Source organism: Dermochelys coriacea, chromosome 8 (genome assembly GCF_009764565.3).
Source record: "Dermochelys coriacea isolate rDerCor1 chromosome 8, rDerCor1.pri.v4, whole genome shotgun sequence".
NCBI lineage: Eukaryota > Metazoa > Chordata > Testudines > Dermochelyidae > Dermochelys > Dermochelys coriacea.
The window spans coordinates 51,640,392-51,668,330 of NC_050075.1; the positions used below are offsets into that span (position 1 = coordinate 51,640,392).

General features: G+C 44.4%; 1 protein-coding gene and 1 long non-coding RNA gene across 13 annotated transcripts in view; one reads left to right on the forward strand and one right to left on the reverse strand.

The window, feature by feature from the left end:
* The window catches only part of RASAL2 (RAS protein activator like 2), a 276,480-nt gene extending 260,428 nt beyond the window's left edge, over positions 1 to 16,052 (forward strand). For 5 of the 9 annotated variants that reach the window (XM_038413578.2, XM_038413580.2, XM_038413576.2 and 2 more), the window contains 4 exons: positions 4,616 to 4,750; positions 6,957 to 7,159; positions 7,729 to 7,816; positions 14,513 to 16,052. In XM_038413578.2, the coding sequence (XP_038269506.2) occupies positions 4,616 to 4,750; positions 6,957 to 7,159; positions 7,729 to 7,816; positions 14,513 to 14,677 (591 nt within the window). In that variant the 3' untranslated portion in view covers positions 14,678 to 16,052. Of the gene's footprint in view, positions 1 to 4,615; positions 4,751 to 6,956; positions 7,160 to 7,728; positions 7,817 to 12,459; positions 12,491 to 14,512 lie in introns of all 9 variants that reach the window. The other 4 variants (XM_043520219.1, XM_043520216.1, XM_043520217.1 and 1 more) reach the window with 2 other exon arrangements.
* On the reverse strand, positions 10,914 to 26,836 carry LOC122461258. Of its 4 annotated transcripts, none has more exons than XR_006283130.1 (4): positions 26,544 to 26,836; positions 24,612 to 24,898; positions 24,389 to 24,474; positions 10,914 to 11,334 (listed from the first exon to the last, which is right to left on the reverse strand). It is a non-coding gene; the product is annotated as an uncharacterized LOC122461258 (long non-coding RNA). The 4 variants fall into 4 exon arrangements; XR_006283129.1 differs by lacking the exon at positions 10,914 to 11,334 and adding an exon at positions 21,830 to 21,878; XR_006283127.1 differs by lacking the exon at positions 10,914 to 11,334 and adding an exon at positions 22,360 to 22,978 and having other exon boundaries at positions 26,544 to 26,835.
* Positions 26,837 to 27,939: the final 1,103 nt, after the last annotated feature.

The following is a 27,939-nucleotide window of genomic DNA, read 5'->3' on the forward strand; positions in this document are numbered from 1 at the left end:
CATATAAGCTGTTCTAAAAGCAGACTTTAAAAAAATATTACTGACCCTTTTCTCCAGCACATACATGTGCATATGGGCATGCACGGGAAAACCTACAGCCACTGCCCTTTGCGTGTTTATGAGAAATCCCCAGTTGGCTATGTACCGCTCCTTGGATAATCTCCTTTTGAGTCTGTTGCGTCTTGAGGCTTGAGATACTGATTGCCATATTCCTATGAAGTAAAGCAGTTTCCTCCACTTACTTAGAAATGACAGAGTCAAAGTGATGTCCCAAACTTTCCTCCTCGGTCTACCATCTCCTTTTATCCTTCAGCCATGTTGATGCCTATAGCTATGGTCAGCTTCAACAGACTACATTTATACTGGCCCTCTAGATTATAAAAGTTGAGTTATATGTGTCTGCCCAGATTTCCACCCTTCCTTTTCTACACTGATTTTTTTCACCAGTACAGTTACGTCCGATGAAGTGGGTTTTAGCCCATGAAAGCTTGTGCCCAAATAAATTTGTTAGCCTCTAAGGTGCCACAAATACTCCTCGTTTTTTTTTTTTTACCAGTACAGTTACTTTCCTTGCTCCCACTTCAGTCACAGATATCTATCTGCTCTGTTGTTTGGTATCCCAGACAACTGAGAAACTTCTTGAGCTTTTCTGACTTCAGTGGCTAGCCTGTTCTTGAAGCAAATTCCACTGCATATTTTTAATTGCAAATATCACTGTGGAATTCTTTTTCTGGCTTAAAAAAAAAGTTGGGTGAATTCTCTCCAAGTGTTGCTTTGTGGGTATTTGTCATTATCAACCTCTTTCCGAGTTTCATATGTTTTTGAGCACAGAGCAGGACTGTTTGCTTGTCTGAGAGATGTTAGCTTCTGCCTTTCATTTCCATTGAGTGAGTAGGTGGGGGATAGAATTTTCAGAGGAATTTTGGTATTGAATAAATTTCCCTCTCTGGCCTCTTTTCTGCAATATTGTCACTTGGGGCTCTTGTTAGCATTTTCAAATTGCATGTTACCCTTCGTCATCTGCTTCTTTGTTGGTGTCCTAACTGTTCATGCTTTTGAATTTGATTTCTGAAAACATTCCATTCTTCAATTTAAAGGTTAACTGAAAGGATATGCTGGTGAGCCAGAGATCTGGAAGGAGGTCGTTAATGCAGTTTGTCCTGACTCTTGTGCTCCAGAACCAAAATAAAAGCAATTTTATTTTTGTTAAGGATCAAAATCCTTCCAGCCTTCTAGCAGTTCCCAATGGCTGCAACAGTATTTACTCCTGAGAGGTGCTGATTGGTGGCAGAGCTGCCCATGGTCCATGTTCTCTCCTGCTGTCTCTGTCTCATAGCAAATACTGTCCGGAGAAGAGTCTAACTGCAGGAGCATATGTATAAAGTTGGGTCACTACTAATAGCAATATCAGTCATGCTGCCACCGAGAGGGTTATTAACCTTTCCAATACAAATTTTTCTTTTTCCGGGCAAAGGGCCTCCATCTCTGTCAAAGCCCTGAAATTCTCTCTGACCCATCTCTACACCCATCACTTCCAAGTCTCCTTGTTGCTAGAATCAGTGTATCATCAACAGATGATAACAGAGCCATTGTTGGTGGACCTAAGGCATCTCCCAGACCAAGAGCTGAGCCACTGTGTGGGCAGCATGCTAAGCCCCTGAGCACATGACTAAGGGCTAGTCTACACTGGCAATGCTAAAGTGCTGCGGTAGCAGCTCTGCTGCGACATGGCTTGTGTGGTGGCGGCGCAGCGCTGGGAGAGCTCTAAAAACCCACCTCCACGAGGGGCGCAGCTCCCAGTGCTGGGACGCTGTCTACGCTGGCGCTTTACAGCGCTGAAACTTGCTGCGCTCAGGGGTGTTTTTTCACACCCCTGAGCAAGAAGGTTGAAGTGCTGCAAATTGCCAGTGTAGACAAGCCCTGAGAGAGACTGGAACTGGAAATCATAGCTGGATGTCTGACCTGATACGAGGCTGAACAAACTCTTACTTTAAGAGATTATAACTCCCCTATAAAACATGCTTACCTGAAACCTAGTAAGCAAGATCTCAGTCCAGCAGCTCACTCTTTAAAATACTGAGACAACAATCTGAAATTCTACAGACCATTACTTAGTATGTGAAGCTAGTTAAGTGCCTTTATGCATTTCAGAAGGAGGGGTAAAAATGAAAGGGAGGACATTGACCTGTTTGGACTCATAATTTAGCTGATTTTAAATGGTTAAAATGTGTTGGGGAATGTCCCCTGCTCCTCAGATACCCATATTTTTAGTTTACCACTACTCCACTAAGAAATTAAAACAAAAAAACCCACACTCCTGCAGCAAAGCCAGTGTCCATTGCTCATAGCAGACCTGGATAACTACATTGCTCAGTGCTCTGTTGACATCCAGGCAAGGTGATGAATAAACACTGGTATCATACACCTCTGTCCATCTGTGTGGTCGGACACCCCCTTGTTTGCATTTATGGAGAGATTCTGGCATCCAAAGCCCTCCACATAAAGGTTCCAGAGCTTCATTCTAGATCCCCGTGTTCTGCCCCTGTCGCACAACAGCAGCTTGGTGAGTACCTTCAGCCTTTGCGAGGCATAGTCTTCTGGGGCCTCAGTATATTATGCCCCTTTTTGTCTTCTCTTCCCCGTGACAGGCTTGTGGACTTTGGCTGGGAACCTGGATAGAGACTGGTAAGAGCAGCTGGGCCCTAACAATAACTCACTCTTCCTCAGTAGCAGCACTACCTCTCAGTGCATAGTTGGCCCCAGCGGGGAAGTATGCTCAGACATTCAAAAGGGCTCACATGGAGCTACTAATCTGGAGAGTGGAGAAAGTGGTTTCCAGTGGTTCTGCTGTATCGGCAATGTCTCCAGTGGGGAAGAGACTACAGTAGCCTCCACCCCCTCACCTCAAAGTGTCCAGTCCACAATGGTCCTCTTTTCTTGTCTGTCTGAAGCAGTAACATAGGAGATGTAGGTCATGTGGTTGCTTAGACTTTGACTCAGTTCTGCCTCCTTCCGCATTAACAATGAGCCATTTCACCATACAGTACGATCCCCCACCCTCAACTCTCCATCAGATCTGGCTAAGTATGCCCGCTCTGTGGTGTAACTCTAGGCCCTTTTTATAGGGAAGAGTTTGAGTGCCAAAATTTCAGCAGAGCTGCCATAGTTACCCATAGTCTCTCTGCTCAGGACCAATGAGCCTTGGTAATAGGAAGGTATATTTATAGAGAAAAACAAAATTGTCTTATCCCCACCAATGTGCTGATATTGTCCTTAATGCTGCTGCCGAAACAAGGCATCAAATTGCCATGTTAACAGAAAAAGGAAAGCAGGCTGGGAAAAACTTTATTTTCAAGTTTCTCAAAGTGGGAGCTGGGGAAATAAAGCAGTGGTGTTCTCCCAACAGCAATATTTCCCAGAGTTTAGAAATTCTGCTGTCACACTTCAGGGCATCTGTGCCCGTATTTTTTTTTTCCTCTATGGTCCAACAAGGGCACCCATCTTTCCCTTCTGACTGGGGTATCTCCAGGCTGAACAGTTCCTTGCCTTCACTGTTTTGTTCCTAGCAAAGGCAAGCTGACCTGTTTACCTTCACTTCATAGCAGGTTAACAGTGTGCCTGCCCCCATGTATAGGTACCACACAGCTCTTTTGGTGCATGCCTATTTTATTCTTATTAAAGACCATACAAGAACCTACATGCTTATTAATAAGCTTACCCGAAATCACCCCAACCCTATGGGCTCTGGCAGGAGCAGGCCTTAACACTTCACCTAAGGGGTTTTCTTGGGGTATTAAAGAAAAATTGCATCTCAAATTAAGCACCTCACTTCTTCAAAGTAACAAACCTGCCATTCACGAGCAAGCTACGAATAAAAACTTCCTTGCCTTTAGTGCTGTGTGAGGGAGACTGAGCCAGCCTTACCAGGAAGCTAGCTAGCAGAAGGTGAACATGGCCAGGACCCAGTCAGTAACAAGATTTTTTTTTTCCATAAAAAGGAAAGTGCATCTACGACCAGATAGCATATCAGCAAGCACCAAACGGTCATCTCTTCAAATGCAAGCCCATCTCCTTTCTGAAGTGCCTTGTACTGTCTTCAATCTTCCTTATAAGAGACTGAAACCACAGTATTTCTGGTTTCAGAGTAGCAGCTATGTTAATCTGTATTCGCAAAAAGAAAAGGAGTGCTTGTGGCACCTTAGAGACTAACAAATTTATTTGAGCATAAGCTTTCGTGAGCTACAGCTGGACTCTGGTGTGTGTTGTCTGATTCTGTTGTGTGCGTGCCTTCGCTCCCCTTTCTTGTCCTTAAGGACTATGCAATTGTTTTAGGAAGATGACTCTGATTGAGGTGAAAGGGAAGCAGTGTGCATGGGTTTAATGCAGAGAGGAGTCTTTCTGCATTAAACTTTTCTTGGATGCACTGATGTTAGAGGGGCTGAAGTATAGTATGTGTCTGGAGTATCTCTGGAAGAAAGTAGCTGTGGGGAGCCTTTGATACTGCTGGACTCACAATGGCCTTCTTCCCCCATTTTTCCCCTCTGAGTAAGTTTGACTGTAGAGCCAGGCAATATGTGATTTTTTTGACAAATGCTTACAGCCCTCTCTGCTCCAGGTCCAGTCACCTGTGGACTCAGCCACAATGTCACCAGTGGAAAGGACAGCTGCATGGGTTCTGAATAATGGGCAATATGAAGAGGAAGAGGTGGATACAGAGCAGCATCAAGATGAAGTAAAGCATGCTGAGAAGGTAATTGCAGTGTGCATTCACCAGTCTGAGCTCTTAGACCTGAGGCTTCCACTGAGCTCCTATCCACAGCAGCAGGCTGAACTGTTCAGAATGGTGGCATAGCCTGTTGTGCCAGAATCATGCTTTCAAATGCAGCTGTTACTAGCACAGTTTTCCCTTCCAGTTTGAAGAGGAATTTTTTGTATCCACATCCTGTGTAAGCTACCCCACAGCTAGTGCATTGCATGGTTTCTGACCACAGATCTAATACGGTTCATAAGCATGTTGGGATGGTTGCAAGCTTTGTTTGAAACCATTGTCAAACACATCTACAGACTAAAACAGCATAGTTGTGGCCAGAGCCTTGTAAATTCACCTGTAGCTGATGCTTGCTGTTTACCTCCATCATATTTTAAGACCGAAAATATCATATTGCCTCTATATAAATCCATGGTACACCCATATCTTGAATACTGTATGCAGATGTGGTCACCCCATCTCAAAAAAGATATATTGGAATTGAAAAAGGTTCAGAAAAGGGCAACAAAAATTATTAGGGGTATGGAACGGCTTCCATATGAGGAGCGATTAATAAGACTGGGACTTTTCAGCTTGGAAAAAAAGACAACTAAGGGGGGATATGATTGAGGTCTATAAAATTATGACTGGTATGAAGAAAGTAAATAAGGAAGTGTTATTTACTCCTCATAACACAAGAACTAGGGGTCACCAAATGAAATTAATAGGCAGCAAGTTTAAAACAAACAAAAGGAAGTATTTTTTTCACACAACACACAGACACCCTGTGGAACTCTTTGCCAGAGGATTTTGTTAAGGCCAAGACTATAACAAGGTTCAAAAAAGAACTAGATAAGTTCATGGATGATAGGTTCATCAATGGCTATTAGGCAGGATGGGCAGGGACGGTGTCCCTAGTTTCTGTTTGCCAGCAGCTGAGAATGGGCGACTGGGGATGGATCACTTGATGATCACCTGTTCTGTTCATTCCCTCTGGGGCACCTGGCATTGGCCACTGTCGGGAGACAGGATACTGGGCTAGATGGACCTTTGGTCTGACCCAGTATGGCTGTTCTTATGTTCTTATATAAATCATGTCATTTAAATATATTAGATGCTTTTAGTCTCATTTTCTGTTATTTAAAGTAACACTGGTACTAGGATAGTCTACCAGCTCTGTGTTCTAATGTTTGTGTGAATTTTAGGAGTCATGAAAATGAGACTGGTTATTAGCCAGAGCAAGGGTTAATGTGGGCACATATTATGCAACCTAGACCAACAATAGCCTTCATGTTCTTCCTGTCTTGGGCTTCACCTGATCAGAATACCAGTTGTTCAGATTGTGTAAGAGTTTGGTGTTGTGTACAAGTGTCCACCCTTTTTTCACATCTGTAATTTTCAAATGTGATTTGAAGAAATATGGGTCTCCTGACATCTGTCAGTATTGTAGTGTGTTCCCAGGCATTTAATTGTCATGTCTATTTATAGCAACAATATACATTATTTTCCAAATAGGTATGCAGGCATCCAGGTGCCGCAGGCATACCGGTGCCACAGTCATGGCCATATAAGTTCCTAGATAAGTGTCTTGGGTTTGGGGCAAAATTAAAAAATAAAGTAGAGTTTTAGGAATAATGAAGGACCGATAAAGGGAGAGTGAAATGTATGGAGGAGGGGGAATTTCTGCAGGGGGCAGTCAGGAGAGAGAGTGGAACTTCAGCAAAGTAAATGCCACAAAGGCTCTGTCATATAGTGTGTTAGGCATCTGAACATCTGACTTCAAAGCTTGATTAGGTCTTAACGGAAAATGAGTTGTTTGGATCCCAGCCTAATCCATAGTGGATGTTTGTTCACTTCAGAAAACCACCATACAGATAGGCACTATTAGCACCTGTCAGAGAGCCTATTCGGAGTAGCTAGGGATTGTTCAGCCAGGACTGAGGCACAGTGGCAGGCTGTGTGGATGCCCAACAGTGGCGTAGCAGGGGTGATGTAGGGCAATATTAGAAAATGTTAAAGTTGTATGGGTAGGATCTTACGTTATGCTAGTCCATAGTTGGCCATAGTGACTAGTTCTAGCCCTTCCGGTCATTTCTCTCATTTTCTGTGTTATTAAAGAGAACAATGATCATCTCACAAAAATATCTGAACTCCTCTATCTAGCTAGCCCCTTTGCTTCTGATTCTGTCCCTTCCACTCCTGCCTGCAGTACGAGCAAGAGATAGTAAAGCTGAAGGACCGTCTGAAAGTGTCAAGCCGCCGATTGGAGGAGTATGAGCGGCGTCTTCTGGTGCAGGAACAGCAAATGCAAAAGCTGCTGATGGAATACAAGACGAGGCTGGAAGACAGTGAGGAACGACTACGCAGGCAGCAGGAGGAGAAGGACAGTCAGATGAAAAGCATCATTAGCAGGTGAGAGGAGAGTGCCCTTTTTAAAGCTTTGGTGGAAAGCATGGAAACTCTGTAGAGACTGAAGAAACCCCGTTGATTAACTTACTTCTTTGTGATGAGAAGAGCATGATATTTTGCAGGCAGGCAGATCTTGTCCTCAGTTAAACCCCCCAACGCTTTGGAAGTGCACTCATCCCCATTTTACAGATGGAAAAACTGAGATAGAAGTTAAGTGACTTGCATGCAGAGCTGAGGAAATGCTCCAAGACCTTAACCCTCAAGTCTCTGCTCTACTCATTAGGTAGACCACACTGCTTTGAAAGAGGAAAGGAGCTCCTCTTGAAGTGTGGGCTACAAACCCTGGAATCAGTGGTCCTGTCACTGTTCAGAGCTGTTGAATTTTGGCATTGGTCTCCGTGTAAGGACTGAGTTTAGCCAATTGAAGTTGACAGAGGGGCAAATCGACTGCAGAATATTCCTCTTAAAAGGAAGAGTGCCAATTGTTGGGCTGACTTGTTTGAGCTACAACTGCATTGTCTGAAACACTCTAGAATTGTATTAAGATTTCTTGATCCCTGTCAATGTCCCAGGCTAATGGCGGTCGAAGAGGAGCTGAAGAAGGATCATGCTGAGATGCAAGCAGTCATTGATGCAAAGCAGAAAATTATTGATGCACAGGTAAGGAATTTTGGATCTCCAAGAATGAAGCATTTCTTGTACAGACACCATTAGGCCCCATCCTTGTGTCCCATGCATCCACCATGTCAAAATCTATTTATAGATAGCTCTCAGCATTATTGTCTCACTCCCAAACCAGCATCACCCCATGGCATTGCACATACTACTTGCCTCCTTCATGGAGAGAATTCTGTTTTCACTCAACAAAGACTACAGCATTTAGCACCAGTGTGATGCAGTGCATTATGGGGTTAACTGAAGCTTCTAAGAAAGAAGTGAGTTCTTGCTGTGTAGCATTGCACAATATACTGCTAAAGTGTTGCATTTGACTTCAGCTGACTCTGTCTGTAGTCAGTCTTGGAATAATGCCTACTGTGGCATGAATCTCCAGTGCTTGCCTTGGTTGATACAGCTTAGCTGTGGGAAAGGGAACTAGTAGATGCGGCACATAGGTGTAAATAATGCAGTTCTGCTCTTCCAGTGTTTGGAAGTATTGCTTCAAATCTGTGTTGCTTCCTTTCTGCATCAATGCTCACCCCAATAGAAACGAAGCTGATAAACAAAATATACAACCAGTTTGATCTCTGCCTGCTGCATTATGCTTGTGAGAGACTGTTTGTCAGTGCCCCTCATGCTCAAGAGTGTAGATATCTCTCCTGCTTTTGTGCTTTTTAATGATTAGTGTCACTTCCTAGTTACAATTTTAAAATATTCAACTTTTCCAAAGATGCATGTAACAACAACAGTATCCCAGGTGGTTTCAGAAAGTCATCTCACCATGCAGGCGGGAAGTACCAGAACCGCTGAGCTGTGGTTGGAATTTCTCTCCCTTGACATACGTGAGGTTATATATTAATCTAGCCAAAGATGCCATTGGCATATTAGAGCAGAAGTGTGAGCAAGCATTTGTTCCATTATGGATAGCCAACAGTAATGAGACCTGTGAAATGTATGAGCTCTGTATGTGTCACTAGGGAACATACACAAAGAAAAGAGATCTCAAAGTCTTTGTGGTAGCAGAAATGTATTCTTCAGGAGGTTCTATTTTGGAATCCAGAAAAGTTTTAGCCTCTGAGGAGGAACGCTTGTGTGTGCTATCTCCCAGCATATTTTCCTGTAGCTACTCCTTCAGTGATGCTAAACTTGAAAACTAGAGGATTTGGACCTATGCCGTCTAATATGAACAAATCACTTGAGTATGGTCTCTTGGCCTTTGCATTATGTTCAGCTCAAAAATGTTTAGACTTCTAGGATAAGAAGATAATCCTGCTGGAATTGCACCATACCTGCTTCCCATACATCCTGCAGGATGTTATAACTGAGGATGCCAGAATACAAGTCATGCTCTTGTGATATAACTTAAGTGAACAGGAGAGTGAAACATTGTGTGTGTTCACTGACTCTCAAAACCTAGGCTGAAAGAGGAGAATATGGGGGGCTTATATTTAATATTTGACTCCTGTGAAGAAAGCAGAATAGCAGACCCTTTCTTCATGCAGATGGACTTTTGAGGTGAGCTGATGGTGTGGTGGGACATGAATGAAACAAGCCAATTTTCATACTTGGGTACAATCTCAGGGTCTCTTTATCCCAAACTGATGGAGCTCAGGCATGTCCAAAAAGCAATAACCTATTAGACTTCGGGGAGGAATGTGGATACCTCTTCTCTGACCATTCCCACACCAACTGTCTGAAAGAGGGGCCTGGGCATCCTCCTCTGAGTGGGCCATTCATCTGCTGTCTCCAACCTGAAGTAGAAGGATGTAATCCATGGCATATGCAGAGCAGTATAAAAGGCTTTTATAGACAGCCCTTGAAGATGATGGTTGTGATGGATTCAATCACAGAAACCCCTTTGGGACTATCACCTGATGTGCTGAGACTACCTCTGAGCCCATTTTCTCTGCCCGTTTGGGCCTCCAGAGCACTGTCTTGTTGAGCCAGACATGCCAGTCTGCTCCAACACAGACTCAGGGTCTGACCCACGGCCCCAGAGCTGCAGACTTAACTGAAAACGGCTTAGCAAGTGCTCCTGTCTCCAGCACTAGACAGCCAGCTCCCCATGGGATCCAGACCCCAAATAAATCCGTTTTACTCTGTATAGGCTTATACAGGGTAAACTCATAAATTGTCCACCCTCTATAACACTGATAGAGAGAGATGCACAGCTGTTTTCTCCCTCAGGTACTAATTACTCACTCTGGGTTCAATAATAAACAAAAGTGATTTTATTAAGAATAAAAAGTAGGATTTAAGTGGTTCCAAATAATAGCAGACAGAACAAAGTAAGTTACCAAGCAAAATAAAACAAAACACACAAGTCTAAGCCTAATACATTAAGAAACTGATTACAGATGAAATCTCACCCCCAGAGATGTTCCAATAAGCTTCTTTCACAAACTGGACTCCTTCCTAATCTGGGTCCAGCAATCACTCACATCCTTGTAGTTACTGTCCTTTGTTTCAGTTTCTTTCAGGCATCTCTTGGGGGTGGAGAGGCCATCTCTTGAGCCAGCTGAAGACAAAATGGAGGGGTTTCCAGGGCCTTTTATATTCTTTCTCTTGTGGGTGGAAACCCCTTTGTTCTCCTGTGCAAAGTCACAGCAACAAGATGGAGTTTGTAGCCACCTGGGCAAGTCACATGTCCATGAATGATTCAGCTTTTTGCAGGCTGATACCATTGTTTACATGTTAGTTTGAATGTTCCCAGGAAAGCTCAGATGTGGATTGGCATCTCCCAAAGTCCATTGTTAGTTAAAGGTGTCTTGATTGGGCACTTACTGAGAATATGCTTTTCTCAAGAAGTTGACCAAATGCTTCACTGAGGCTACTTATTTCAGAGTAGAAGCAGTATTAGTCTGTATTCACAAAAAAGAAAAGGAGTACTTGTGGCACCTTAGAGACTAACAAATTTATTTGAGCGAACGATTAAGCTCAAATAAATTTGTTAGTCTCTAAGGTGCCACAAGTACTCCTTTTCTTTTTTGAGGCTACTTAGAATCAAACACATTGAGATGCAAGTACATAGCCAGTATTCATAACTTCAAATACAAAAATGATACACACATACAAACAGCATAATCATAACCAGCAAACTACAACCTTTACATAGACACTCCACTTGACCTCCTCTGTACAAGACCTGGTGCAACCATAGGACCCTGGTTGCAACAATGATCTATACTGTCACAGTTCATGTCAATAACATCACAATGGTGAATCCCATCTGGACTGTGAACTTGTTTTCAGGGCTTGGCCAGCTGCAGTGAGGGCATACCTGTGCTGAGATGGGTGGGTGGGGGAGCACTGTAATAGATACAGAGGAATTAATGGGCGGGGGTCATGTAGCCAATAATCAGCCTAGAATGATCATGTCTGAGCAGAGAGGAACTTCCCCTCCCCTCTCTTTACCAGTCTATGCCAGTAGCCTCTCATCCTCTGTGCAATTCTGTGCCTGTTCCAGGAGCAACACGATGGGGATGTTGCATGCCAAAGAAGTCTGGTCCCTCAGTGTCAGCCTGCAGAAGGGAGGATTGTTGCTGGTTAACCCCTCCATGCTGAAGGGGTACAATGCCCCAGCATGATGGCTAACTGTTTGTGGCATGATCACTAGCAGTGCAAATTGCTTGAAGGGATCAGCCATGTGAGACAGAGTTCTGTACACATCCCGTACAGTAACTCTGATGTTTCAATGGCTAGGAAAAGTAACCTTTTTAAAATGGAGAGAGAAGTTTTCCCTTTTAATCAAATTTCTTTCTCCCAGCCCAGTTCCCTAACCCCCTCCATATGGAAACTTGGGGTTGATTTCTGGACCTCATCTCTCACTCACCAAACCAACAAGAGCTGTGGGGGAGTGCCCAGGAAAAAGCCCAAATCAGGTTTGGAAGGGCGAGTGCATCAGTGAACCCATAGAAACACAATACCAGTAGTCCAGTCCTGTCATTTGATAGAGTTTCATGGCCATGATGCAAGGCCTTTTGTGGGTCCTCGAGTACCCTGCCAACATCCCTTTTCTGCTCAACATCTGGTTGCAGAGGACACAAGTGTCTGAGGAACCAGATTTCTTTTGCTGTTAATTGATCTACTTCAAATTACACTTAGATTGTTTTCAGACCATGATTCGTTGGCCAGTGGGGTTTAATGCACCAGGATAGAGACGGGAGGTCATTCTCTTTAGAGATTCTTGGAACAGAACTGGATCCTGGTTTCTCATTTTCAAGATGAAAATGAATGCTAAGACATAGCAGTGAAGGATACTGGCTTCTTGTCTCTTTCTTCACCACAGAATGCTTTGCAGGAATTGCTGTCTTTGTTCAGGGTATGGCATCCATTATTAAGCTATGCACAACAGTCTTGTTGTTAAACTGATTATGGACATTGCTCACAACTTTACCGCACAACGTTTGTAGATGTTGTGAATCCGGAGGCTCTTTCTGTGCTTCTCAGATTGAAAAGAGAGAGGTCTGGGTGATGGTAACCTCCCCAGAGAATAGCAGAGCTGCAAAGTGACACAACAAATCCTGCATTTTGGCAGGGGTTAGACTAGATGACCCTAGTGGTCCCTTCTAAGCCTGTGATTCTGTGATTCTATGAAATAGGCCAATTGCTATTGCAAGTGACATCTCCACTGTGTTAAATTACAGGTCATAAATGGGGATGAGATAATTCAAACAGGCAAGTAAACCCAATCAGTTCTCTAGCTGAGCAGTACCCAGCCCTGGCCTGGTGCACTGACCTCCTACACATTCCAGCTCCAACCACTCCCTGCACCTAATTCATGTGCATTAGGAATGTATTTGGTTAGATTGCATTTTCCTTTGAGTGAGGAGGTGTCAACAGGGTGCATCTCCTTTTGTTCACCAAGCTCATGCCTTCAAGATTGACATTCTGGTTAAAGCTTTTCAGATGTTCTGTCCATGTTTGGTCTGAGTTTGCAATTATCTCATGTACTGAGCATGCTCAATCAGTGTCAGGAAACACCCCAGCGTTCCATTTTTAACTCTTTGTAAGGCCAAATTTTTTTAAGAGAAACTTTTCTTTTAAAAATGAATGGGGAGATTGAGTTTGGGAAAGGAGGGACTTTGTCTTGCTGAGGAAACGGATCTCTGCTAAGTCAGGTATTTTTCTTTCTTTCTTCCTTTAAACCTATCTCCTCACTTTGGTGTTGGAGGGAAGGCTGATGCTTTACCTCTCAGCTCTTGCCCCCTTCTTTTTTCCCCTTTCTGGACTAGGAGCAGTGAAATGATAGGACAATGAGTGGTCATGGCCTGATCTTCCTATTGATCTCTACTGACCCTGTTTCCTACATCAGCTCTGTTATACAAGCAGCACCTAAACTCTGTTTTGTTTTGAGTCCCCCACCTTTATTCACTTGGGGAAATCCTTTGGGAAGAATAAACATTCTCCCTGATTTCACATGTCCCATTCAGCTGACATGCTGGGATGTGAACCTCATGGTGCTGCTGTAAAACTTGTCTCCTGAGCAACATCTGAATTATCCCTTAATGTTTGTGCCTTCTGTACATCATTTTTCCTTCCCTTTGTTTCTCAATGGGCTGGGGCTGGACTGGGCAGAGATTGCATGCAGCTTTTTTTAAAAATAAGAATATAAAATAAGTCAATCGGCTGGTAGCACAGAGAGCATGTTTACCTGCTGCGGTGTCCATTGCTGCTTTGTGTGGTTGCATTTTTTAAAGGCAAGACAAATATTGAAAGCTGACTTGTACATCAGTCTCCTTGGTTTGAATCCCCTTTCTCAGTGTCCCACCTCAGATAGCACAGTTGATTTATTTTTTTATGTATTTAGTGCATTCAACTATCCTTTAGCTTCTTTGCTTGAAGTGGAGGCTAGCACTTTCTGTGCCAGAAGAATTAAAACCAGAACGAGAGAACCTTTGATTTTGTAGAGTCCTGGAGCAACTCCGAGCTGGAATGGGTCTAGGAACAGTGTGTTTTGTTTGTTTGTTTTTTGTGTTTTGTTGATGCCATCTTCCCCCCGCCCCCCACTCTTCCCTCTTACCCCTCCCTGCCCCCACCAAATAACCACTTAGTTTTAGCTTTTGGCTGCTTTTCTCCTGTGTTGCTGTTGTACCCTCACCACTGCTGGTGACTGCAGGCTGCCATTATTTGCTGTTTTAATTTCAAACATCCTGTGGGTTTATACTGAGCGCTCTCCATGCAGTCTTTAGAGACAATGACCCTTACATACCACCTGCACTTTTCTTTGCAAAATGAAACCTTCCACCCCTTATTTTGCTGCTGCCTGTTTCTGTTTTCCAAATTTTCCAATAAGAGAAAAAATTCTAAATCCAGGAAGGCTTTTGCGCCTTCGTCTGCCTTGTGAAAGGGCTGTAGGGTCAAAACCCTGAAATACATAACCCCCATGGCTGGATTAGTTAACTAAGTATAACAATGACTTTTTGGCAGCTTCCATCATGTAAAGAAACTGGGGAGACCAAACTGGGGTGTGCAGAGCCTCTGGCAAACTGGAGCCGTAGTACCTCCAAAAAACAGAAAGAGGCAGAGACATCCCCATTCCACAAGAAACGCTGGTAAGGATATATCTGCCTAGAAAGCATCTGAAGACTTGATCACAGTGCAGGCATTGGAAGTTCCTGGCAAAGAAAAGGTTTAGGGAAGTGCAGTACTGGGTGGAATGGCTTTGATTTATTGTGTGTGTGTGTGTGTGTGTTTCAGGAGAAGCGGATCGTGTCTCTGGACTCAGCCAATACTCGGCTGATGAGTGCCCTGACGCAGGTGAAGGAGCGCTACAGCATGCAGGTCCGCAATGGCATCTCCCCTACCAACCCCACCAAGCTTTCCATCACGGAGAATGGTGAATTCAAAAACAGCAGCTGCTAACAGGTTAAATGCTGCTGGCCATCTCCCCAGGGGCAGGGCAGAAGGAAGCAGACTCAAGAAAGCCGAACACAGACTCCTTACAGGTTTACAGAATGCTGCTAAAAGAAAAACTCTGGATGGGGAAATACAGCCTACCAGTTAGACCAGGATAATAAGGGCAAGGGCCCTCCATATCACTGTGTATATACATAGGGAGCCTGTTGTGGGCCGTGTACAGAAAATGCCACTGTAATATACCAAAAGGAAGTCAACCATGTAGATTTTTTTTTTTAATTATTGCTATTTTTATTATTATTTTTTCCTCTTGTTCAAAGCACTGCAGTCCTTGGGGAGGAAGAAGAGGAAGAGAGAGGAGTGTGTGTGCGCATGTCCAGTGTGGGTGAAGGCGTGAGCGAGCAAGAGAGACAGAAGCAGTTGGTTACTTAGAAGCTGTACATATCAGGGTGATTGATACAAGCACATGGAGTGAAGTGAAATATTAGTTAAATGAATTATAAAAGAGACTCATCTGCCGATTTTAACCTTCTCTTCCCCAGTTCTTTAACTGAATACAACTCCACACCCAACCTTCATGCAGGAACACTGGATCCTGTTGGCTTCTGTATCTGCTATTGCTAGGATACAGGCAAAAGGCTATTCCAGTCTCTCTGAGCATACTGAGTAGGAACTCTTTAGAGCAGTAAGCCTATCTCCTTGTGGTCTGCCCAAAGCCAGGTTTTTCACCTAATAGACAAAGGGAATTTGCAGTTTTAAAGGTGGGATATTTTCACCCCAGTTACAGTAAGATTTGATTTTTCCTTTTTAGAGTTTACAGAACTGTAAATACCTGTGTTTTTTGAACTTCAATCCAATTCCCAGTGTGCACACAGTCCATTGTCTCAGTGCAGTAACTATACAAATCTGTTCTCCACTCTCCATTGGAAATAATCAGGTTAGTACTCTAAGGAAAGGGCTAACCAAAGGGCACCCAGGCCCTGTGCAATAGATTAGTGAACGTAAAATAAAACTTTCCTAGTTTGTTTATTTTTAACTTTGTCTTGTTCACTTTCACTTTCACCTTTTCACCCACTGAGTTATCAGGTATCACAACATCAGAGATGCTTTTTCCAGACTATGCATGATTTTGTAACATCTCCACCCCATCCAAATTAAATTCGCCTTTCTATTAATGTTTTTTGAGTTCTGTACGTTTCCAGTTTTTTGCCTAGGTGAGTTTACAGCTGAACCTCAATGACCCCCATAATGTTGCGCCTGCTTCCCACAGGAGCAAACTTTTGCAGGATGTACATGAACGCTCATCCTGAAATTATAAAGTAACCTTGTGGGAAGGAAGATTTTGTAATATTACATGCCGTACAAGATTAACAGGAATTACACAGTATTGCCAACTCTCATGGTTTTACCAGTGGTCTCGGAATACTTAGTGTGGGTTTTTTTAAAGCCCCAGCTTCTGAAATCAAATGATTGTGAGAATCTTCACTTTCAGTTTGTAAAAAAAGTATGTTTTAGCTCTTGTTATTGCAGAGAAAAGCATGAACCTGTGAATCTTAAAGGCTCAACACAAAGCAAGTAAAAACTAGACCAATTCAAATTAGAAATTAGGTACAGATTTCCAGCAGTGAGGGTGATGAATCATTGGAACAAGCTACCAAGGAAAGTGGTGGATTGTCCATCTCTTCATGTCTTTAAATCAAGATTGGATACCACTTTGGAAGATGCGCATTTGTCAGACACCAGTTATTGGGCTCAATCCAGGAGTAACTGCGTGAAATTTGAGGGCCTGTGTTATGCAGGAGGTCTGACTAAGTGATCTGATGGTCCATTCTGTCCTTAAGCACTATGAATCTGTGAAAACTTACTATTTTAAAAATCTTGGGATTTCTAAGCCAATCTCATGACTTTGTGGGGGGCCTGATTTGAATTCTCTGACCGCTCGGGTTTGGCAATATTGACAATGACCTTAATTCAGAATCGTTTGTCCAAGTTTGTTTGCTGTTTAGAAATGAATTAGCCTAACTCTTTAGGCCAAATCTATTTCTTTGTTGTAAAGCGCAATATGTTAACTGTGCAAGTTAAAAGTTACTTCCATTAAACATACATGCACACACATATATGTACATATATAACTATGCACAAAAACAGAGAGACCATATCTCCTGGACAGTAGGACACATAAAGTAAAAGTGTATGAATCTCTTTTAGTAGGACTGTGGTAGTTACTTCCATCGAGAGGAAGAACACTTACCTGAAGTGAGTAAGAATTTATTTTTAATGTTCTCTCGGCTCAAAGCTGCTTCCTCTGCCTAGTTCTCAAACATGAGAGGTACCAAAGAGCAAGGAGAGGTCCTGCTTCATGTTCTTGAAGCAGCACAGACAGGTTTGTGGAGGCTTCTGTGCTAATGGGGCCTGTACTGGATCTGCACAGTAGTGATTTTTTAAAAAAAAAACTTTCCAAACAATGTGTTCCAACTCTGGCTCATTGCGACTCCTGCTTTTTTCTCCCTTGGGAGCTGGGCCTTTCCCTCTCTCCTCCTAACCGTGTACCAAGGCTGCAGTCATAGTAACAGCTGTGGATCCATTTGTCTATTGTGAGTAGCTCTGATGTTTTTGCGAGAAGGTCTTGTCCAATGAAACCCCCTTTAGCTCAGCATTTTTGTGTGGCTTGCAGGCAGTGACTGCACGCCTCCCCTGTGTTATATAACTGCACACAAATTAAGTGAAGTTCACTATAATTACCCCAGATTATATTCACCCAGCTGTGCTATGCAAAATCTTTTTTCCAAAAGCAGCCCTGTAGATGGGCGTGTACTTTAATCATATAGTATATACAGCATGTGGTGTGGGTGGGTTTTTTCTCTGAAGTTCAAGATTAAGGAGCAATTGAATACTTCGTCTATGCATTATTTTGTGGGGGCTAGAAGAAGGTCTACCTGGACATACAGACTCGAGTCGAAATGTCATTCTAGTGGTGCTAGGCTAACACTACTGAGGGAGATGAGCTGACCAGAGCCTTATGATAATCCATGAACAGTCACTGCTTTGATGTGTGATTAGATGGTGAAGGCTCTTGGGAATGTATTGTGCACTTGCCTTTGTGTAAGATTCACACAGGCTTCTGCCGAGAAATTCAGTAGGGACAGCATTTTTCAATGCATATCGTATCAAATCATAATCAAGTACATGTAGGCTACTGGGGACCGTTGCACCACCAGAGTTGATGGCATTGTACCTGGCATCATAGAGTGAAGTTCCCTATGCATAGGATAGAGTGCTTTCAAATACAACTGCTCCTGGTTTTCAGAGGGGATTTCCTAGCTGCTGAAAGGTTATATAACGGGATTGGCGATATCTTGAGTAATGTATACAAATACGCACATCCTCCTGTGCTTTTCTTCAGTGTCACCCTGGAGAAGGCCACTTTTCTAGGGCTCAGTCATTAGAGCTTGTTGCTGTGATGATGTTTCTGTTGGTTTATAATTTCCTGCTCAGGTAAAGGTGGCAGTTGCACAATATTGTTAAGTAAAAGCGGATTAAATATGGAGCAGAACATTACACTTCTGTGTTCTGCTCCCCCTTTGTTTTAGAGCTGCTTTCTAGGGAGAGTTTCATTTGTTAAGAGACTAGAGTATGTGACATTGCCAGCTTCTCTTCTGTTCAGTCTAATAAAATTCAAGTGGCATTGAAACACACAGTAACAAGAAAAGAGCTTCCTGGTCCATTTTAATCTGAATGGGACAATAAACGTTTTCAGATGAGCAGTCTATGCATTTCTACAGGAATGAGAGGAAAAATAAATGGAACAAAATCTGATGATGAACTTTATAGCTTTTTAGGGTTTTGGCTAGTACATTGACAAATCATCTAAACATAGTAGGCCATGTGTAATGCTGTTGTGGGAGACTGGCTCCCTTCACTTGAGGACAGCAGAGGTAATGTAGGAAGGCTTCTAGAAGTCTCTAGAACCCCTATATGTTTGTTCCCAACTTTGGGCTGCCTCCATGAGTGCATCTCTGTTGGGGAGGCATTGGGACAGGGCTGCTAGTGGAAAAGGAAGGCGAGGATTCCTTATCCCAAGCTCTCTGGTGCCATCAGTTTCTATTAAGCATCACAGTTTGTGGTTAAACATTATTTTGACTTTAAGGAATGGCTCTTGCCATCTGATTCTCCAAGCCTCAACCTAAAACTGTAGCTTTCCACTGTCTGTGACTTTCACTAAATCTAATTTCGTCATCCTTCATCTGAGCTGTGCTGAGTGAGAGAGGGAGTTTACAATATACCTTTGCATTCTCAACAATTATCACAGTGACACACAGGCCTCAGGCCAACAGACCTCTCTGTGGCCAGCCATTGACTGTGTGCTTGTGGTGCTATTTCTCGCCCTTACTCCTTGACAGAGAGTCCAGAAGCACTACTTGTATCGGGGTGTGATGGGGCTAACCGTGACTTTGGGGATTAGGTGCTTGCTGGCCACATCCATGACTCTTGCTTTATGGTGGTCCCTCGAAAAAGACAAATGAACTGAGAGACCCTTTCCTATACGAGCCAATTGGATTTCTGAATTTTAAATAAGAGCTCTTGACCTGTTTGTGGTGTTGCAGTTAAGCACAATAGCATGTGTTGTACTCTGGCGATTTGTCAAATTCTGAATGCTATATGCTGCATTGATGAGGGACAAAAGTAATCACACTGGCAAGAGAAACAGTAAATATCTCAGGAGAGGAGGAGAAGCTAAGGGTGAGTGAATGGCTTAAATGTGGCCTAATCTAAAGGACCCTTCTTCGCAACAGAGGGAATTCAGGTCCTAAAGAAGGAAAAGGGTTGGAAGTTGGAGTCACTCAGCATCTACTGTTTTTTCTTCAGTGTATAGAAATGGGTATTCATGTATATAAATACATACACATATGCATATAGCTGCACATTTCAAACATTCTCTCTTAGAAACCCTCTCATATCATGAGAGGGTCCCAAGTAGGGTGGAGAGAGATGTGCATATTTCCTAGCTAGTGGACATAGATTGTGTTCTGTGGTTGGATAACTTCTATATTCGGCCATCCCAGAATGTTTTTCATATTGCAAATGCTTTGGCATTTTTTTTTTTACCTTTTGCATTAATTTCATGCTCTAATGCTAGTTCAAACCACCAGCTTTTAACTAACCAATGAGTCAGTGATTTAACAGTGGTGTATGTTAGCCATATTCATTTGCTGAGTGACCAATGTGATGTATGTACAAATCCTATTTATGTGTTCTGTAAAAATGTCTACATCGCTCTTGGGGAACAATTCATGTTTAAACCATTACATGTATATTTATATTGTTGATTAACATTAACCAAATAGGACATTATCTGGTCAACCACTATTCTCCAACAGTGTATGATAGATTTAAAGGGTTAAATTTAGGTTGATGCTTTTAGACACTTCCTTCCCTACATTAAATTAGCTCCCATGAGAGAGAGAATGTCATTGTGAATCACTCCTGCCAGGAATCCTACCTGTACAAAAATAGATTTTCTATCCCAAGGGCCTTAATGAGAGTGTTACTACACAGGACTATTTTACAATGATAGCTCTAAATAATTTATTTTTTAGTTCAACAAATTACACCTTTAAAAAAGTAATGAAGTTAGTTTTCAAAACCATATTTTTATGCTAGTAGCACTGGACTGTTCAGTCTCTGAGCTCCATCTCTGCATTTCATTGCCTGGGTTTGTTCTAAAGAAGATTTATTTTTGTTCTGTGAATAATTTTTCCAAGGTTCTTGTATATGTACAGATATAGATACATTTGAGGTCTTTTATTGATATTCCTACAAAGAATACAAATAAACTCTAACTTTAAACAGTCTGGACTCAACCTGCCTGCATTGATAAAAATCCTACTGCTCTCACTGCTGGGTGATTGTACATATGTGTTGGGGCAATTTTTTTTTAATTTTTTATTTTTTTTTTTACTAGTCGGAGGAAATTTGCAAGGCAACAGTATAACTCAACATTTGGGTCAGTTTGCATTGCAACTCCTTGAGCTATCCAAGTATGGTTGCCAGGTGTCCAGTTTTTGACCAGAACACCTCGTAAAAAAGAGACCCTGGTGGCTCCGGTCAGCACTGCTGCCCGAGCCATTAAAAGTCTGACTGGTGGGGCTAAGGCAGGAACCGTTGCCAATGGGAGCTGTGGGGATGGTGCCGGTGGGGGAGGCAATGCACAGAGATGCCTGGCTGCGCATCCACCTAGAAGTCGAGGGACACATCGCTGCTTCTGGGGAGTCCCCAAGGTAAGTCTTGCCTGGAGCCCACACCCCCTCCCACACCTCACCCTCTGTGCTAGCCTTGAGCTCCTTCCATACCCAACCTCCCTCCTGGAACCCACACCCCAACCCCCTGCCCCACCCCTGGTTCCCCCCCCAGGGCCGGCACCCCCCACCCGTGCCCCAGCCCAAACCCCCTCCTGCACCCTGATCCCCTCATTTCTGGCCCCACTGTGGAGCCCCCAGCCCAGAGCCTGTAACCCCTCCCATACCCCAACCCTCTGCCTCAGCCCAGAGGCCCCCCCACACACACACACTCCAAACCCCTTGACTCTACCCCGCAGCCCCCTCCTGCACCCCAAACACCACATCCCTGGCCTGCACCCTACCCCAGCCCAGAGCCCCCTCCTGCACCCTGAACCATGCATTTCTGGCCCCATCCCAGAACCCGCCCCCCCTGCTGGAGCCCTCATCTCCTCCCCAACCCCTTGCCCCAGCCCAGTGAAAAGGAGCGAGTAACAATGGGGGCAAGCGATGGATGGGGGGAAAAGGTGGAGTGAGCAGGAAACAGATGGTCTGTGGCTGAAGAGTGCATCAGAGATTGGCTTTGAAATTGCAGCTTGCTGGTGAGCACAATATGGTTTGTCATTTATCTCTCACTGTGCTCTCCATTAGAGATCAGTGGAACCAGAATTCTATCCACTCATCTGGGTTTGGAATTCTGTGCTGTGCGTGGCCTCAGTTCTAAAGTTTGTCCCCTTTGCTGAGCTCTCCTTCCCTATGCAGGTTTCAGAGTAGCAGCCATGTTAGTCTGTATTCGCAAAAAGAAAAGGAGGACTTGTGGCACCTTAGAGACTAACAAATTTATTTGAGCATAAGCTTTCGTGAGCTACAGCTCCCTTCATCGTTCTCCCTGCTTTTGAATCTTCTTACCCACATGGAATAGTCCAGCTAAACTGTATAGAGAGAAAGGGTGACACCCTGTGGTGAAACAGAAGTGCTATCCACTCCAACCATCTTTGTAAACTTTACCTTTCTCAAAGTTAAAGAAATCATCTCTTTAAAAAAAATTCCTTTATGTTACTAATAACACCGTAAGTAATGAAAACACTCTCAACCATCTGATTTTCTTCGCATTAGTTATTTTGGACACTTTGCATTTCTGTAATCTTGGACCATGAAAGCAACCTCAGTTTCCATTGTTTGTACTAAATTTCTAATTTGCAGGTTCTCTTACACTAGCCTAGCACAAAGCTGCATCCTTTAAGCTGCAGCCACTTCAAGGGTATGTTTATTCATAGATGCACACAGAGTAGTGGCTTCTTAGTAATGTTATATTTATCATTCCATATACATGAATTACAAGGGAATACAAAAAGTGGAAAATCCCTTCCCCTGGATTTGTCTCATGGAAAACTTTGTGTTGGGCATAGATTTGGTAAAAGCTTATTTTTAAAATTGTCATTTTATATACAGGGTTTTAAAGGCTTTCAAACTATACACACAGTGAATGTATGCAACTTTGTTCTTCTATTTCTTGTCACCACCTTGACCCTACCATCTCTGTTCTGTTCTACGTTTACCTGTTGTTGTCTTGTCCTTATTTAGACTGGAAGCTCTCTGGGCTTGGGCCTGCCTTAATATACCTCTACATTGCCCAACACAAGGGGGCCTAATCCTGAATGGGGATTCTGGGCACTGGGGCAAAAACAAACAACGGTCTGGTGATGCACTGGTTGAGAATTCCCTCTTCCATTTCCTCCACAAGAGACACTATCTAATTTCCTTGTACCTTTCCTCAGCAGTTAGCTACACTTATTCTACATCCCTGTCTCCCTGCCTGAAATGTTAACTTTATTTTTTATCTATGATCTGCCCATACACATTCTGGTTCCACTGTCCAAAATTATTTGTACCAAAAGGAGCATTTTTTTCCTTCTTTAGAGAACTTCATGTTAGTGCTGGGTCGTTTGGTCTGGTCTTGTCACAGTTCATAGCTGACTCATTTCAGCTGGAATGACCCTATGGGAAAACTCCCCTTTAGTATTTCTTCTACCTGAAGAATGCAAGAATAAAAGTCATGGTTATATTGATACTAGGGTACATGTCTCTACTTAACAGAAAAGCTGCAGCTGTCTAAACCTGTGGGGTACAAGCTTGCTTACACGTAGGCAGTATCCTCCTGAAAAGAGAATTCTCACCGTCTCTAGAACACCATACATTCCTGTCCTTCACCTTCTCTCCCAGCCCTGCATATTAAATATCTCCATATCCTTAGAAGGTGTATTTAATTATTGCTTTTCAATGCAGTGATGTAGATTGAATATCCTGGCTATAGACCCATAATGTTGTTTCCCTCTCAGTTCTTCCAGTAGCAAGTAATGAATACTTTGGTTTGTTTCCATGGAGCCAGAGTAAGGATCAGTTCTCTGCTGTCCTTTTATAAGATCAGTGGGAACCACCGTTGCCAGCTTTCACACGGTAAATAAGCACCCCGACTTTCACAATAAGCCAAAAATCAAGCTAATCCCCTTTCAAAACAAGGCCAAAAGCCAATCTCTAAGAACCTCACTGTGACTAGATCCCCCCAGGTGTGCAGTCTGGGACTGGGGTGGGCCTGCTGTGCACCCCGACTCTCTCCCCCCCCCTTGCCCCTGCTTGCTGGGAGTTGATCCAAAAAAAAAAAAACCCGCAACAAGCCAATTAAGCCAAAAACAAGTCCAATTTTTGCGAGTTTTTTGTGGGGTTGGCATGTCTGGTGGGAACCTGCAACTATCCTGATGTAGCAGAACGCCGGGTTCTGTGACTCAGACCAGCTTTCCACTACTTGCAGGAAATCCCCCTTGCTACTTAGCCCAGTGTCAGAGCAGTGCAGCTTTGTCTGACCAGGGAGTGGGGCAGCCATCTGAGTCCGGAATTCTGTCACAGAAGTTAGCAGGGCTGGGGACACAGAACAACTACCACTACAGCGTTCCACCATTGACATCTGCCAACTATAGACCCAGAGTTTGTGTTGATGGTTACAGAAGGGACCTTGTGGGAGAGGAACATCTCAGTGATGAGATACTGGAAGGGGAGGGAGGTGAGAAGGAATGGACATGAATATGGAATGAAACACTACTAGCATGGAGCTGTCTGGTAAAGCCTCTGTCATTCTTTCCTCCCTGTTGCCCAGGCCTCAGATTGCAGATGGACTAATGTGTAGATAGCAGCTGTAATTGCATGGGAAAAGCGATGTCTCTCACTCATGAGGTGTGCCCAAAAGAAAGAAAATCTTCAACCCCCAATGAACAGATTGCTCTGGCTCACACTTATACACAACTCCCTTTCCCTCTCCCACCAGCTCATTTTTCCTGTGTGTAACTTAGGTCGGTTTGCAAGCAGGTACCACACTGAAGCCCACCAGAAACTCTGTTTGCAAACTGCTGTTGCAAGAGGAGACTCTTTGAGAAGGACTGCATCTCACCTCATTCAGGAGCTGCTGTTTTATATCCTCAAGATCTACCAGGGCAGGTGAGACAAAATCCACTTTCAGAATTATGTATCCAGTATCTACACAGGAAAAAAGTGTCGCATGAATGGAGGTGTAGTCCAGTGCTAAGCAAATGCTGCTTTTTCTCATATATTGTACAATGGTAATGCCCCCTAATAAGAAGTTACAATGTATCACACCTGTGCAATCTACTCACTACTTAAAGGGTTGAGATGCATGATGCTTCCAGAATGGCTGCAGTCCATCTCCTCAGGATTGTTGGGCTTCTATTTTCACAGAAGTACACACACGTTGAGGAAGGCAACTGAATTCAGGAAAGCTTGAATGGGTGCCTGAGCATGAAATGAGTGCCCCTGACTGTGCAAAACTGTCAGGTCTGAGCTGAATGCTGCTTCCAATGCCATTGTTAATTCCAACACTGCTGTCCCCACTAGTGCCACTTACTGGCTATCCCTGAATGAGAGTTATCACTCCAAACAGAGACTGAAAGGAAGAGGGTATGTTCTTATCTTAGTGGGAGAGAACTTACACATAGAGTGTACATGCCCTCAGTATGTAAAACTTAAGATGAGATTGGACTATACAATGGGTGACAGCATCCCACTCAATTGCTTTTCTCATCTATGTCCACACAGTGGCAAGGTTAAAGGCTGTCACTCGGGGAAATAGCCACAGATATCAAAGCTAGATGGGAGATGTTTCCTGTAAGCATTGTGGCCGCCCCTCCGCATCTGCTTCTCAGGGAGGCCATGCCTCCTCACAGTCTGAGCTGCCAGAATATGCTCAAAACAAAGAGGGGGGAATTAGGGGTACTCAAAAGACCCTGGCCTTCAAGCAGGAAGGGGCCCCAAACAGTCTGGGCTCTGGCTAGCAGTCAGGACAGAGCAGTACCAAGTTATAAGCCCAGCCCTCATGGAGGGCAGTAAACAATCAGGCCTCTGGCCTGCAGTCAGGCAGCCTTCAAACAGGGCAGGACAGGAGAGCAAATAGTCAGGACCCTTGCCTGCAGTCAGGCAGAGCTGTAGCAAGTATAAGCCCAGCCCTCAAGCAGGTGGAGGAGGGAGCATAAGCAGGGTGGGGCAGTAAACAAGCAGGGCTCTGGCCTGCAGTCAGGCAGAGCTGTATCAGTTTATCTGTGCAGCCCTAAGGAGGGCAGGGCAGCAAACGGTCAGGGCTCTGACCTGCCGTTAGGGTGAAGCGCCCGCAGTCTATAATTCCAAACTCTCGGTCAGGGCGGAGCAGCAAGTCATTAGGGCTTAGGCTGGGGTTGAGCATAGAGTTGCCAACCCTCCTGGTTTTGCTGGGAGTCTCCTGGAATCAGGCTACTGAAGCCAAATCAGAAGATTTTAGGCTGCACAAGGGGGGTTAACGCAGGCTCCCTGCCCCACGCTGCTCCCGGAAGCGGATGGCACATCCCTGGGTGGAGGCAGGGGGTCTCCACACACTGCGTCCGCCCTGAACTCCAACTCAGCAGCTCCCATTGGCTGCAGCTGGGACCTGTGGAGACAGTGCCACCAAGAGCCATAAGAACATGCTGGCTGCTTCCAGAAGCGGTGCCCGGGCAGGCAGGGAGCCTGCCTTAGCCCCCCTGCATCGCTGTCTGGGAACTGTCTGAGAAAAGCCTGCCCGGAGCCCACACCCCTCATCCTCTTCCACACCCTGCCTCAGCCCAGAGCCCCCTCCTGTACCCAAACGCCCTCCCAGAGCCTGTACCGCCTCCTGCACTCCAAACCCCCTCCCACACCCCTGCCCCAGATCTGAGCCCCCTCCCACATCTGAACACCCTCCCAGACAGTTGGCAACCCTAGTTGAGCACCCAAACACAGTCTAGGGGACTCAGGCCAGATTCACAGAGTCTAGTGTCCTAGCTCAGCAGACTGTAGACGGATGCAGGCCTCCTGGCCTAAGGAGGGGGAGTACTGCAACCCCAGGAGTGGGGTGGCAGGGGGAACGTGGTCCCACCCAACTCCACCACATCCCAGCCCAGGGCCCTAACAGTGGTGGAGTGGTCTGCCACTGGGTCAGCCAGGATCTGCCCACAATACACTGACCTTGTACCAGGACAGCTCTTAACCAGACTGTTGTCTAGTTTCCCTGGACTTCTTCCTACTCCCTCTCTCAGGCGTACCTGCATCCAGGGATCATTCTTCGTTTCCCTGGGATATACCACCAAGGGTAGCAATAGCAGTTCCTCAGCGTGGAGAGTGGCAGGGTTCTAAGGGCAGCTGCGGTTCTCCTCAGTATCCCACTCCAGCAGTAGGGACGACATGTCTGTCTCTCTCAGCACCTCTGTCCCAGCTGAGCTGCTGGGCTGGCCTTTTATACTTCCCCTTCCTGGCCCACTCTTCTGTTTCTGGTGTTCAGGGCGTGGTCCTGGCTCCACCCGCCAGGCAACTTGTGGCATTCCCTCCACATCTGCCTCTGAGGGAGGCCACACCTCCTCACTACATCCCCCAAATGCAGGTACAGTACAGATAATATAGGGGCAGGGCCTGAATAAAGGATGGGAAATGCCTACTGGCCTTGCTGTGCTGGAGTTTGCTTTTCTGGATGAATGTGTATCCAGCAGATTGCCCAGGCTCTAGTGCCTTTTAGCCCTACGCTGTGTATGTAAAAGAATAAGTTTTTCCTGTAGGACTGCACTGGGTTGAAGTCACAACACTCGTACCTGCAGTTGCCATGTGCAGACATTCACACTTATTCTGGCTCTGTTGAGGAAGAGAAAGTTACAGCTTCCTCTAGGTTCAAAGAAATAAATATGGTCAAAAGATAGAAGCAGCATTAGAGTCCCAACCTGCATCTTGAGAGCCCTCTGTAGGGGCACTTCCTGTGACAATGGAGGGCAGTTGCTGAGTGGTAGCTGGGGATTCTGTGCTATCTGCTGTGGTAGAACCAGTGATAGCTGTGAAGAGAGAACATAAATCACTGTAGAAATCTAAAATCATGGTTAAAAGGAGCGATAAACTTCCTTAGCACTGACATTGCCTCTTCAAGTGACCATTAGTAACAATCAAAATAATATCAAAGAGAAGCTGAATAGGAGAAGACCCCCAAATGCAGGTATAGTACAGATAATACAGTAACTCCTTGCTTAATGTTGTAATTATGTTCCTGAAAAATGCTACTTTAAGCAAAATGATGTTAAGCGAATCCAATTCTCCCCTAAGAATTAATGTAAATGGGGGGAGGGGTAGATAGTTTATATAATATATATATATACACACACACACAGTATAAGTTTTAAACAATTTAATACTGTACACAGCAATGATGATTGTGAAGCTTGGTTGAGGTGGTGAAATCAGAGGGTATAAGAGGGTGGGATATTTCCCAGGGAATGCCTTACTGCTAAATGATGAACTAGCACTCAGCTGAGCCTTCAGGGGTTAACACACTGTTGTTAAAGTAGCCTCACACTCTACAAGGCAGCAGGAATGGAGGGAGGGGAGACAGCATGGCAGAGAGAGACAGACACACAGTGTGTGTGTGTGTGTGTGAGTGAGTGAGCGCGAGAGAGAGAGAGA